Below are 13,674 nucleotides of genomic sequence, written 5' to 3'. Positions count from 1 at the left end.
CAGAAGTCTAAAACACATCTCAAAAAGCCAATTTTAGATTCTATGTTAGTGATGTTATCTCTGCCAGGTATGATGGTTTACGTCTATAATCCCAGTATTTCAGGAGGCAGAGGTGGGAGGATAGTTTGAGACCTGCCTGGGCAACACAGCAAGACCCAATTTTCCACAAAAGGAGAAAAAAAGACCATAAAAACCCAAGTAATTGAAAAACATCACAAAAGCCGATCTTTTGAGACAGTCTCCTGGCCTCCAGGCTGGAGTGCAGTGGCCTTGATCTCGGCTCACTGCAAGCTCCGCTTGGAGTTCCACGCCATTCTCCGCCTCAGCCTCCCAAGTGGCAGGACTACGAAGCCCTTCAGCGCCCGGCTAGTTTTTGTATTTTTTAGTAGGCGGGGGTTTCTGTATTTAGCCAGGATAGTCTCGATCTCCTGACCTTGTGATCCACCCTCCTCGGCCTCCCAAAGTGCTGGGATTACAGGCTTGAGCCACCGCGCCCGGCCAAAAGGCCAATCTTAAGTGGTACAAGAGTGATGTTATCTATAGGAGTAATTGGGAAAGTTACTCCTGTATCTTGTGATTGCCAGAATGATGACTGGCTATCATTTAACTGGGCCTGTATCTTAGCAAAATTCAAGCCCCTCTCATAATCCTAACCTGGTCCAAGGCTGTCCAGGCTGGTCTTGAACTTCTGTGCTCAAGCGACCCTCCCCCTCAGCCTCCCAAAGTGCTGGGATTACAGGCATGAACCACCGTACCCAGCCAGCATATATTCATTGTATTTATTTTGCCTTATAGGAAGACCTGAGTTCAAGCAGCCTTCTGCTTGGATGAGGTTGTGACACAAGGGTCTTACCAAAGACCCAGATTCTCTCCATCCCTGTGCTCTTCATCCTTAGGCTGGTAGCAAAATAGTTTTGAGCCTCACACGCAGCATTGACAGAGGAAGAAGAGAGAAGGTTTTTTTCTTTTTTTTGTTTTTTAGAGATGGAGTTTCACTCTTGTCGCCTAGGCTACGGTGCAATGGCGTGACCTTGGCTCACTGCAACCTCTGCCTCCTGGGTTCAAGCGATTCTCCTGCCTCAGCCTCCCGAGTCGCTGGGATTACAGGTGCTCAACACCTAGCTAATTTTTGTTACTTTTAGTAGAGACGGGGTTTTGCCATGTTGGTCAGGCTGGTCTCGAACTCCCAACCTCAGGTGATCTGCCCACCTCAGCCTCTGAAAGTGCTGGGATTACAGGTGTGAGTCACCGCATCCGGCCTTCAAGAAGGTGTCATTTTAAAAATAGTTCTCTCTTTTTTGGCACACCGAAGCTCATCACAAAATGGCTCTTTTTTTGTTTTTTTTTTTTGAGACGGAGTCTCACACTGTTGCCCAGGCTGGAGTGGAATGGCAGGATCTCGGCTCACTGCAACCTCTGCTCCCAGATTCAAGTGATTCTCCTGCCTCTGCCTCTTAAGTAGCTGGGACTACAGGAATGAGCCACCACACCAGGCTAATTTTTTGTATTTTTAGTAGAGACGGGGTTTCACTGTGTTAGCCAAGATGGTCTCGATCTCGTGACCTTGTGATAACGCCCACCTCGGCCTCCCAAAGTGCTGGGATTACAGGCGTGAGCCACCACGCCTGGCCCTCAAAATGGCTCTTTTTGGAGGAAGAAACCTTTTCTCAGAAACCTCCCCAGCAGAATTCTCATGAATAACTGGACAGAAGTGAGTCACCCACCACCACCTAAACCAATGATTGGCTTAGACTAGTGGTTCTCAACAGGGTTAATTTTGGCCCTCAGGGGATATTTATCAAAGTCTGCATTAGGGCTTCAAAACCAATACCTCAAAATGTATGGTATTTTGACATACTGAACTGAAAAAGCCTCAAGGTCTCCCTGGCTTTCATCCTCCTACAGTCTCTTCCAAAACCGTTATCCTGGCCGGGCACAGTGGCTCACGCCTGTAATCCCACACTTTAGGAGGCCTAGGCAGAAGGATTGTTTGACTCCAGTAGTTCAAACCAGCCTGGGCAACATAGCGACACCCTGTCTCTACAAAAAAATAGAAAAAATAGGCTGGGCACGGTGGCTTATGCCTGTAATCCCAACATTTTGGGAGGCTGAGGCGGGCGGGTCACGAAGTCAGAAGACCTAGAACATCCTGGTTAACGTGGTGAAACCCCATCTCTACAAAAATACAAAAAAACTAGCCAGGCGCGGTGGCGGGCGCCTGTAGTCCCAGCTACTCGGGAGGCTGAGGCAGGAGAATGGCATGAACTCGGGAGGCAGAGCTTGTAGTGAGCTGAGATCCGGCCAGTGCACTCCAGCCTGGGTGACAGAGCGAGACTCTGTCTCAAAAAAAAAAAAAGAAGAAAAAATTACCTGGGCTTGGTGGTGTGTGCTTGTAGTCCCAGTGACTCAGGAGGCTGAGGTGGAAAGATTGCCAGGGAGGTGGAAGCTTCAGTGAGCCATGATCATGCCACTGCACTCTAGCCTGGGCAAGAGAGCAAGACCCTGTCTCAAAACAAGAACAAATTCTTCTTCCCCCTCCTATAACTTGTTTTTCTAGGATGGTATATTAGCTTCTGAACCACCTAGAGGGATGGACAATCACTCTGTGATTCACACCATGCTAATGTCAATAAATTTCTATGCCTTTTGTTTTTCCAGTTAATCTGCCTTTTTGAAGTTGATTTTTCAGCAAAACTTCAGAGGGTGAAGGAGCTCTCCCTTGACCCCTACATCTGGAGACATCAGTACCATACGTGTTGGGAAATCCTGTCCTGCCTCAGGATCTGGGCTGCTTGGGAGCCAACCACAATATCTACGAAAGGAAGGGAAGTCCTGACAGCTGGGGTTCTTGGGTTCTTTCCACCAACGTAAGTTCAATTTGTCTTAGAATGACTGAAAAGGGTCACCCAGCTAAGGGGATAGGCAAACTGTCTTTGCTGGCCTTAGATTTTCCTCCTGTCCTTCTCAAGCTTCCTAAGGAGTATCTAAAACTGTTGTCTTGCCAGGCGCAGTGGCTCACGTCTATAATCCTAGCACTTTGGGAGGCCAAGGTGGGCGGATCACCTGACCTCAGGAGTTCGAGACCAGCCTGGCCAACATAGTGGAACCTTGTCTCTACTAAAATACAAAAAAAAAATAGCTGGGCGTGGTGGCACACGCCTGCAGTCTGAGCTACTCAGGAGGAGGAGGCAGAAGAATCGCTTGAACCCAGGAGGCAGAGGTTGTGTTGAGCCGAGATCAAGTGACTGCACTCCAGCTGGGCTGACAGAGTGAGACTCTGTCTCCAAAAATCAATAAATAATAAAAAATAAAAAATAAAAAATAAAACTGTTATCTTGGATGTAAAACAGTTCCTTAGAGAGAACATCCTTTATATAGTTCCTCTGCATAGTGTCAGGAGAAGCCCATCTCTTTTGCATAAAATCTGTGTGCTTTAGAGATTTATTTTCAAATATCTCAGCTTGGGATCCATATTTGGAAAGTGTTTTCCCTTTTCCTTTTCAAGAATAGCAAATTTTTCTGGTTTGGCTAGGGTTCCTTTAGCCTTTCGTCATACTTTCCTACCTTTGCTCTCTAGAGAAGTCTGAAGAATGACAAAGGACATGTTGCCTGGCAGTACAGTCATGGACACTGTCTTTGGATTCCAATCCTGAGAACTGGAGAAAAGGCAAAAATCATTCTCCTTCTTAGCATCAGTCCTTGTTTTCTTTTCTTTTCTTTTCTTTCTTTTTTTTTTTGAGACAGAGTTTTGCTCTTGTTGTCCAGGCTGGAGTGCAATGGCGTGATCTGGGCCCACCACAGCCTCCACCTCCTGGGTTCAAGCTTCTCCTGCCTCAGTCTCCTGAGTAGCTGGGATTACAGGCGTGTGCCACCACACCTGGCTAATTTTGTACTTTTAGTAGAGATGAGGTTTTCTCCAGGTTGGTCAGGCTGCTCTTGAACTCCCGATCTCAGGTGATCCACCTGCCTCGGCCTCCCAAAGTGCTGGGATTACAGTCGTGAGTCACAGTGCCCAACCTCAGTCCTTGTTTTCAACACAGACTTAGGATCTCCCACAGGACACTGGGGCACCTTAAGTCTTATTTTGCCAAAGGTGCAAATGATGCCACCCTTCTTTATGCCCTGGCCTTATGAAGTGTGTGGTTTATTTCTTTAGTACTCCCTGACCGGTTTCCAGAATGGACCTCAGTGATCTCATTTTCAAAATATATTTTTTTTTGTAATAACATATTTTTTTTGAGATGGAGTCTTGCTCTGTTGTCCAGGCTGGAGTGCAGTGGCGCAATCTCGGCTCATCACAACCTCCACCTCCTGGGTTCAGGTGATTCTCCCGCCTCAGCCTCCTGAGTAGCTGGGACTACAGGTGTGTGCCACCACACCCGGCTAATTTTTGTATTTTTAGTAGAAACATGGTTTCACTATGTTGGCCAGGCTGGTCTTGAACTCCTGACCTCCTGACCTCGTGACCCGCCCACCTTGGCCTCCCAAAGTGCTGGGATTACAGGCGTAAGCCACTGCGCCTGGTCTATTTTTTTGTAATATTTAAGTGCTGTTAATTTCCTTTTGTGCTGTGACATATTACCACAAACTTAGTGGGTTAAAACAACACACATTTATTATCATACCATGGAGGTCAGAAATCTGAAATGAGTCTTTATTTTTTCTCTTTTTGAGATGGAGTCTCATTCTGTTGCCCAGGCTGGAGTGCAGTGGCACGATCTTAGCTCACTGCAACCTCCATCTCCCTGGTTCAAGCAATTCTCCTGCCTCAGCCACCTGAGTAGCTGGGATTACAGGCGTACAGCACCACACCTGGCTAATTTTTGTATTTTTACTAGAGAGAGGGTTTCACCATGTTGGCCAGGCTGGTCTCGAACTCCTAGGCTCAAGCAATCCTCCCACCTCGGCCTCCCAAAGTGCTGGGATTACAGGCATGAGCCACTGCACCCAGCCTGAAATTAGTCTTTTTTTTTTTCGATGGAGTTTTGCTCTGTCACCCAGTCTGGAGTGCAGTGGCGCAATCTCAGTTTACTGCAACCTCTGCTTCCTGGGTTCAAGTAATTCTCCTGCCTCAGCCTCCCGAGTAGCTGGGATTACAGGGGCCTGCCACCATGCCTGGCTAATTTTTGTATTTTTAGTAGAGATGGGATTTCGCCATTTTGGCCGGGCTCGTCTTGAACTCCAGACCTCAGGTGATCCACCCGACTTGGCCTCCCAAAGTCTGGGATTACAGGCATAAGCCTCCATGCCCGGCCTGAAATGAGTCTTAAAGGGTTAAAATCAAGGTGTTGCCAAGGCGCTATTCATACTTCTTCAGTTTCCAGAGGAGAAACTGTGTCTTTCCCTTTTCAAGCTTCCAGAGGCCATCTGCATTCCTTGGCTTCTGGCCACTTCCTCCACCTTCAAAGGGCATCAGTTCAACCTTTTCTGTCTTCATGATAGAGGCAGGAGGCAGACAAATGCCTGGGCATATAGGGAAGGGTCCTTGGTGAAAAATCCACCTTCAAACCTAAAACAGCCTGAAGGCCAAAAGACCAGACTGCTGGTCCCAGAAACCTGCAACCCTCAGGGAGATCTTCTGCCCTTGTTTGCTCACCCTTTTCCTATTGATTCTCTCTGAATAATGCCTTTTAACCAATTGAATGTTGCCTTTTCTGATACTACCCATGGCTTGTGTGGGCATTCCCAAATGTGCACTGGGGGATCAGGATGGAGCTACTAGGATTTCCTGCCATATGCTGGGGAGGAGCCTCACCTCTTCTGCTCATGTATGGGAGCCCTGGTATTCAGATGTGAAGTGGAAACCTTTTTGTAGGATCCCTCTCTTTGCTGAAAACTTTTCCTTCGTTTAATAAATTCTGTTCTATTCTTCAGTGTGGCCACATGCCTAATTTTTCCTGGTCATGAGACAAGAACTCGGATTTAGCTGAACTAAGGAGCATAAATCCTGCATCATTCACATGTCCTTTTTCTGAGTCTGATCCTCCTGCCTCCCTTTTATAAAGACCCTTATGCCCAACTGGTTATAAATCAGGGTTTCCACCGTCCTCTCCTAAGGTTTGATAATTTGCTAGTGTAAACTAAAAATAAAACCCCTGATATAGTTTGGTCATTTACCCCTGCCCAAATGTCATGTTGAATTATGACTGTGGATGCTGGAGGTGCAGCCTGGCAAGAGGTGTTTGGATCACGCAGGAGGATCCCTCATGGCTTGGTGCTGTCTTCATGACAGTTGAGACCTCATGAGAGCACGAGAGCTGGTCATTTAAAAGTCTGTGACACCTCCCCTCTCCCTCTCTAAATCCTGCTTTTGCTATGTGATGTGCCTGCTCCTCCTTCACCTTCCTACATGATTGTAAGCTCCCTGAGGCTTCCCTGGAAGCTGAGCAGATGCCAGCATCATGCTTCCTGGAAAGCCTGCAGAGCTGAGCCAATTAAACCTCTTTTTTTTTTTTTTTTTTTGAGACAGAGTTTCGCTCTTGTTGCCCAGGCTGGAGTGCAATGGCACCATTTCAGCTCACTGCCACCTCTGCCTCCCCAGTTCAAGCGACTCTTCTACCTTAGTAGAGATGGGGTTTCACCATGTTGGTCAGGCTGGTCTCGAACTCCTGACCTCATGATCCACCCGCCTTGGCCTCCCAAAGTGCTGGGATTACAGGCATAAACCACCATGCCCAGCCTATCTAGCACCTTTTAAAAGTCTGAGTAGGAAACATTTGCCACCTATTGCCTCTAAGGGTGGCCACCTATGAGACTTCATCTACATAATAAGAACTTTTATTCCAGATCTCTTTATATAATAACTCTTTCAACCAATTGCCAATCAGAAAATCTTTGAATCCACTTATGACCTGGAAGCACTTCCCCCTCCCCACTTTGAGTTGTCCTGCTTTTCTGGACCAATGTATACCCCACATTTTGTTGTTGTTGTTGTTGTTGTTGTTGAGACAGTCTTGCTCTGTTGCCCAGGCGGAGTGCAGTGGTGTGATCTTGGCTCACTGCAGCTTTCACCTCCTGGGTTCAAGTGATTCTCCTGCCTCTACCTCCCAAGTAGCTGGGACTACAGGCACGTGCCACCATGCCCAGCTAATTTTTTGCATTTTAGTAGAGACAGGGTTTGGCCATGTTGGCCAGACTGGTCTCACACTCCTGGCCTCAAGCAATCCTCCCATCTCGGCTTCCCAAATTGTTGGGATTACAGGCATGAGCCACTGAGCTGGCACTCCATATGTATTGATTGATGTCTGCCTGTAACTTCTGTCCCCCTAATATTAAGCTGTAATGCAACCATCTTGGGCACATGTGGCTGTGAACCACATAAGGACCTCCTGAGGCTGTGTCATGGTCCTCACATTTGGCTCAGAATACATCCCTTCAAATACTACATAGAGTTTGGCTCTTTTTGTCAACACTAGAATGGTTTGCAGAACTTAGGAAGACACTATTTATTTATTTTTTTGAGACAGAGTCTCACTCTGTCACCCAGGCTGCAGTGCAATGGCGCGATCTCGGCTCACTGCAACTTCTGCATCCTGGATTAAAGCAATTCTCCTGCCTCAGCCTCCGAAGTAGCTGGGATTACAGGCACGCACCACCATGGCTGGCTGATTTTTGTATTTTTGTAGAGATGGGGTTTCTCCATGTTGGTCAGGCTGGTCTCGAACTCCCGACCTCAGGTGATCTGCCTGCCTTGGCCTCCCAAAGTGCTGGTATTACAGGCGTGAGTCACTGTGCCCGGCCCAAACCTCTTCTTTATGAACTACCCAGTCTCAAGTTATTTCTTTTTCTTTTCTTTTCTTTCTTTCTTTTTTTTTTTTTTTGAGACAGAGTCTCGCTCTGTTGCCCAGGCTCGAGTGCAGTGGTGTGATCTTCACTCACTGCACCTTCCACCTCCTGCCACCACGCCTGGCTAATTTTTGTATTTTTAGTAGAGACGGGAGTTTCACCATGTTGGCCAGGCTGATCTCGAACTCCTAACCTCTTAATCTGCCCACCTTGGCTTCCCAAAGTGCTGGGATTACAGGTGTGAGCCACTGTGCCCAGCCTGTGCTTTTAAAACATTTATTTATTCACAACTGATCAGAAGCCATGTTCTTTTTTTTTTTTGAGATGAAGTCTTGCTCTTGTCACTCAGGCTGGAGTGCAATGGTGTGATCTTGGCTCGCCACAACCTCCACCTCCCAGGTTCAAGCGATTCTCCTGCCTCAGCCTCCCGAGTAGCTGAGATTACAGGCAACTGTCCCTACGCCCAGCTAATTTTTGTATTTTTAGTAAAGACGGGTTTCACCATGTTGGCCAGGCTGGTCTTGAACTCCTGACCTCAGGCTATACGCCCACCTGGGTCTCCCAAAGTGCTGGAATTACAGGTGTGAGCCACGGTGCGCAGCCTGCATGTTCTTTTTTTAAATATGGGAGAAGACTGGCATGTTTTGAGGCCACAGTGAAGTTGCTGGTAGGGAGGGAGAAAGACAAGAGGGGGTAAAGCAATGCAGAAAGTTTGGGAAGATAAAGTAGAGAGATTGAATTGAAGCATAAGGTGGAGAGATTAGCCTTAAACCCAAAGTTGGGCACTTTTTTCCTCTAAGAACAAAGAAAAGAGGGCGGGTGTGGTGGCTCACACCTGCAATCCCAGCACCTTTGGAGGCCGAGATAGACAGATCACTTGAGGTCAGGAGTTCAAGATCAGACTGGCCAACATGGTGAAACCCTGTCTCTACTGAAAATACCTAAATTAGCCAGGCATGGTGGCACGTGGCTGTAATCCCAGCTACTCCGGAGGCTGAGGCATAAGAATCACTTGAACCTCGGAGGCGGAAGAAGCAGTGAGCGGAGATGTTGCCATTGCACTCTAGCCTGGGTGACAGAGCAAAACTGTCTCAAAAAAATAGAATAAAGGAACGGAATGGAAGTAAAGGCGGACAAGAGTGATGCCAGCTCACCACTCCTGAGTGCTTTCTGTGTGTAGAGCCCTCTACTCAGTGCATTATGTACATTTTCTTGTCCAGTCCTCCCAACAATTCTGAAAAGTGGGTCTTGTTTGTATTCCCATTTTACAGATGAGGAAGTTGAATCTTTGAGAGGTCATAAAGCCTAAGGTCATAAAGCTATGGAGTCAGACTTTGAACCCAGGCATCCTGATGTCAGAGTCTAGATTCTTTTTGGCAGAATGTTTCTTATTTTGGTTTTGTCTGATGCTTTTTCATGATTAGATTCAAGGTATGCATTTCCAACCAGAATACTACTTAAGTGATGTGTTCGTCTCAGGCTTTCCATCAGAGGGCACACAATGTCCATCTGCCCCTAAACAATCACACGGTTAAGGTGGTGTCCAATTGCCCCATTATATGATCACTACTTTTTCCCTTCTGACTAATAAGCAATCTGAGTGGAGACACTTTAAAACCATGCAAACATCTTGCTCCTCAAGTTTCCTCCTAAATTTTGCATCCATAGGTACTTCTTGCCTGATCCATTTTACTACAATAATTGCAAAATAATGAATTCCCAATTGCAGCGCTCCTCCTACATTCACCATCAACCTCAGCTTCATTCTTCTTAAACAAGAGCCCTCTTCCTCTCTTTGTCTCTCATTGTTAAGAACTCATGATTCCTATTTTTTCAATGGGTTATAATTTCAATGGGTTAATGTCCTTCATCATTTTGGTGCCTAATATCCCAGATTTGGCCAGTGGGAGCTCCTTCAAGTTGGTTCCTTTATCCTGTGACATGCCTCCAGCACTTTTTTACTTTTTGACATAACACAATGTTTCAGGCTCCTCATCTCATATCTACATTGCCCCAGACATTTCTCTAATGAACCCTGATTCCTTTTAGTGAGGATTGTATTAGAGACCAAGATCTCAGTGCAAAATGTTCTTATTGCTAATGGGATGTATTTGATTTTAGCCCTTTTTAGCAGATAGAGCTGAATACACATACATACATTATCTACATATATGAATATGCATACACACATGCACATATATACTTGTGTATACATATGTATGTTCAGACATATACATGTTTTAGAAATCATGAGTTCTGGCCAGGTGTGGTGGCTCATGCCTATAACACCAGCACTTTGGGAGGCTGAAGCGGGTGGAATTCTGACATCAGGAGTTCAAGACCAGCCTGGCCAACATGATGAAACCCCATCTCTACTAAAAATACAAAAAAAAAAAAATTAGCCAGGCGTAGTGGTGGGCGCCTGTAATCCCAGCTACTTGGGAGGCTGAGGCAGGAGAATCACTTGAACCCAGGAGGTGGAGGTTGCAGTGAGCTGAGATGGCACCATTGCACTCCAGCCTGGGCAAGAAGAGCAAAACTCCTTCTCAAAAAAGAAAAGAAAAGAAAAGAAATAACGAGTTATTGGCTTTTAACAACACTAACACATTTACTCATTTGTTCAAGCATATAATATGTCTAAAATGTTTCAGAATTGATTTGCCAATGCCATTACATAAACAAACCTACCAAAGAGACTTAAGAATTTGTTTGAAGTTGTCTTCCCACCCCAGCCTCACGGGAGCCTAGCTTCTGAACCAGTCTTGATTAGTATGGCTGTTTGCTGGGAGGAAGGTGGCAGCAGAGAGGGAGCACAAGACTTGAAATGGAGGTGTGAAATAGCCATGGAAGGGGAAAGGTGTGGGACCTTCAGTTTCAGAAGCAGAAGATAAATTTCCAAGGCTGGAGGAGATACTTGTGTGCTGGCCCAGGTCCACTCGATGGCATATTTTCCTGAAGCCATCTTAGCAGCCTGGGTACAGTAGAGAAGACAGATGGCTGGGATGGCTGGCTGATCCAAAGTTGGGGAACTACCAGGTGGATGTGGCAGAAGGACAGAGGGTGAGGATACTGGGGTGCTGGCAAGAGAGTGGTTGATGTCACGAACCCTGGAGTCTGGGCTGAACTGGGGAAGAAATGAAGCCAAGAGAAAGGGAATGACTAGAACTGTGAAGGGGTTTATTCATGTGATTTCTGGTCACTAAATCCAATAATCTAGGAATAGGTAGTTCAGGGGGCTATGAGGAGAGATAGCACATATCTTTATTTTATTTATTTATTTATTTATTTATTTATTTATTCGAGACCGTGTTTTGCTCTTGTTGCTCATGCTGGAGTGCAATGGCGCGATTTCGGCTCACCAAAACCTCCGCCTCCCGGGTTCAAGCGATTCTCCTGCCTCAGCTTCCTGACTAGCTGGGATTACAGGCACGCACCACCATGCCCGGCTAATTTTTTGTATTTTTAGTAGAGATGGGGTTTCTCCATGTTGGTCAGGCTGGTCTCGAACTCCCAACCTCAGGTGATCCGCCTGCCTCGGCCTCCCAAAGTGCTGGGATTACAGGCGTGAGCCACCACACCCGGCTGGCATGTATCAAAATTGGTTAGCAACAAGATGAGAAGAACTGTACTCAGAGCAACCAAAGAGATCTTTTCCCCAAAGACCAGAGATTGAGGGAGAGAAGACCTAGCTGGCTCAGGCTGAAGAGGGAAACTGTTTAAAGCACATTATCGCAATGTATGATCAACAGCTAAGAGTAGTGATCAAATGAAGGGACCTTACAGATCATTTCACCTGGACGGGCACTTCACTTTTAAGGTCAGGAAATAAAAGTTCAGAGCTGTTAAGCAACTGCCCCACGCCTACCCACCCCCAGCCTCCGTGGGATTCAAACTCAGGTGTTCTAAATGCCGTGGTGGTGGCTCTTTAACGCACTCCAATGCTCTGAACCTAGCAAAACATCTGACTGCTTTGTTTTGCCTACTAGTCTTTGTTCTCCATCTAGATTTTAAACACAGGAGCAGCAGTGGAATCTTATGCGTCAGTGCATTCTCCATAGTTCCTAAGTCAATCACTGCTCAATGCATCATTTTTTTTTTTTTTTTGAGAAGGACTCTTGCTCTGTCGCCCAGGCTGGAGTGCAGTGGCACAACCTCAGCTCACTGTAACCTCCACCTCTTGGGTTCAAGCAATTCTCTGCCTCAGCCTCCTGAGTAGCTGGGATTACAGGCCCCTGCCGCCACGCCTGGCTAATTTTTGCCTTTTTAGTAGAGACGGGGTTTCACCATCTTGGCCAGGCTGGTCTTGAACTCCTGACCTCCTGATCCACCCACCTCGGCCTCCCAAAGTGCTGGGATTACAGGCATGAGCCACCACTCCTGGTCTTTTTTTTTTTTTTTTTAAAGACAGAGTCTCACTTTGTGACCCAGGCTAGTACAGTGGCATGATCTCAGTTCACTGCAACCTCCCGGGCTAAAGCGATCCTCCCACCCCAGCCTCCAGGGTAGCTGGGACTACAGGCATGTGCCACCACACCCGGCTATTTTTGTATTTTTTTGCTAGAGACAGGGTTTCACCACATTGCCAAGACTGATCTTGTATAGCTGGGCTCAAGGGATCCATGTTGGCCAGGCTGGTTTCGAACTCCTGGCCTCAACTGATCCACCCGCCTCAGCCTTCCAAAGGTGTGAGCCACTGCACCTGGCTTAATTTCTGAACAACTTTCAAACAAGGTTTGCTTTTGGGACTTGTCCTTTAAGGATATCCTTTTAGGGATAAAAAGTGGGGTTTTGGCTGGGTGCTTTCTAGATACTTAAAATGCTGACTAATAGTTTTAGGATGTAAGTAAGGTGCGGCATAGGAGTAGGCCATGTGCAAACTCCCTATATAAAGAGTATGGGGGCCGGGTGTGGTGGCTCATGCCTGTAATCCCAGCACTTTGGGAGGCCGAGGTGGGCGGATCGCGAGGTCAGGAGTTTGAGACCAGCCTGGCCAACATGGTGAAACTCGGTCTCTACTAAAAACACAAAAATTGCGGCCGGGCGTGGTGGCTCACGCCTGTAATCCCAGCACTTTGGGAGGCCGAGACGGGCGGATCACGAGGTCAGGAGATCGAGACCATCCTGGCTAACACAGTGAAACCCTGTCTCTACTAAAAATACAAAAAATTAGCCGGGCGTGGTGGCGGGTGCCTGTAGTCCCAGCTACTCGGGAGGCTGAGGCAGGAGAATGGCATAAACCCAGGAGGCGGAGCTTGCAGTGAGCCGAGATCCAGCCACTGCACTCCAGCCTGGGGGACAGAGCGAGACTCTGCCTCAGGAAAAAAAAAAAAAAAACACAAAAATTAGCCGGTTGTGGCGGTGGCACCTGTAATCCCAGCTACTCAGGAGGCTGAGGCAGGAGAATCGCTTGAACTAGGGAGGCGAAAGTTGCAGTGAGCCAAGACTGCTCCACTGCACTCTAACCTGGGTGACAGAGCAAGACTCCATCTCGAAAAAAAAAAAAAAAAAAAAAAAAAGAGCATCTAGGAATTCTCTGTACTCTCTCCTCAATTTCTCTGTAAATCTAACTGTTTTAAAAAATACTCCTACACTGGGATTGCAATAAAATTTGTGTTGTCACGTGGTTCTAATCACTAGTAATCCAGGTAGTGATGGTGGCTGAAAGTTTAAAAGTGATAATGAAAAATGTGCTAGAGAACTTTCAATCCCATGTGATAGAAAAAAAGTAGTCAAAATAGGGCTCCTAGCATGAGCTGGAGTGACCCCCCTTTAAATGACTCCAGCGTGTTGACATGACAGGCTGCAGCTGGCCGACTTTGCTTGGTGCTCAGGAGAGGCTATTGGAAAGAAAAGGCGGATAAAAAATATCTGTTCACATAAAATTATGCA

General features: G+C 46.8%; 1 protein-coding gene across 3 annotated transcripts in view; it reads right to left on the bottom strand.

The window, feature by feature from the left end:
• AGBL2 (ATP/GTP binding protein like 2) overlaps positions 1 to 13,674 on the bottom strand; it is a 71,877-nt gene that overhangs the window by 3,583 nt on the left and 54,620 nt on the right. Inside the window, exons 18-19 of one of the 3 annotated variants that reach the window (XM_031653431.1) lie at positions 3,565 to 3,656; positions 2,433 to 2,482 (exon numbers count right to left, since the gene is read on the bottom strand). The exons of 1 other annotated variant lie outside the window; for it this stretch is intronic. In XM_031653431.1, the coding sequence (XP_031509291.1) occupies positions 2,449 to 2,482; positions 3,565 to 3,656 (126 nt within the window). In that variant the 3' untranslated portion in view covers positions 2,433 to 2,448. Of the gene's footprint in view, positions 1 to 2,432; positions 2,483 to 3,564; positions 3,657 to 13,383; positions 13,623 to 13,674 lie in introns of those variants that run through there. One more of the 3 variants, XM_031653432.1, reaches the window with a different exon arrangement.

The sequence above is a fragment of the Papio anubis genome, chromosome 12, assembly GCF_008728515.1.
Source record: "Papio anubis isolate 15944 chromosome 12, Panubis1.0, whole genome shotgun sequence".
Classification (NCBI taxonomy): Eukaryota; Metazoa; Chordata; class Mammalia; order Primates; family Cercopithecidae; genus Papio; species Papio anubis.
The sequence above is the reverse complement of the archived record's forward strand: the minus strand, read 5'-3'. Positions and strand labels throughout refer to the sequence as shown.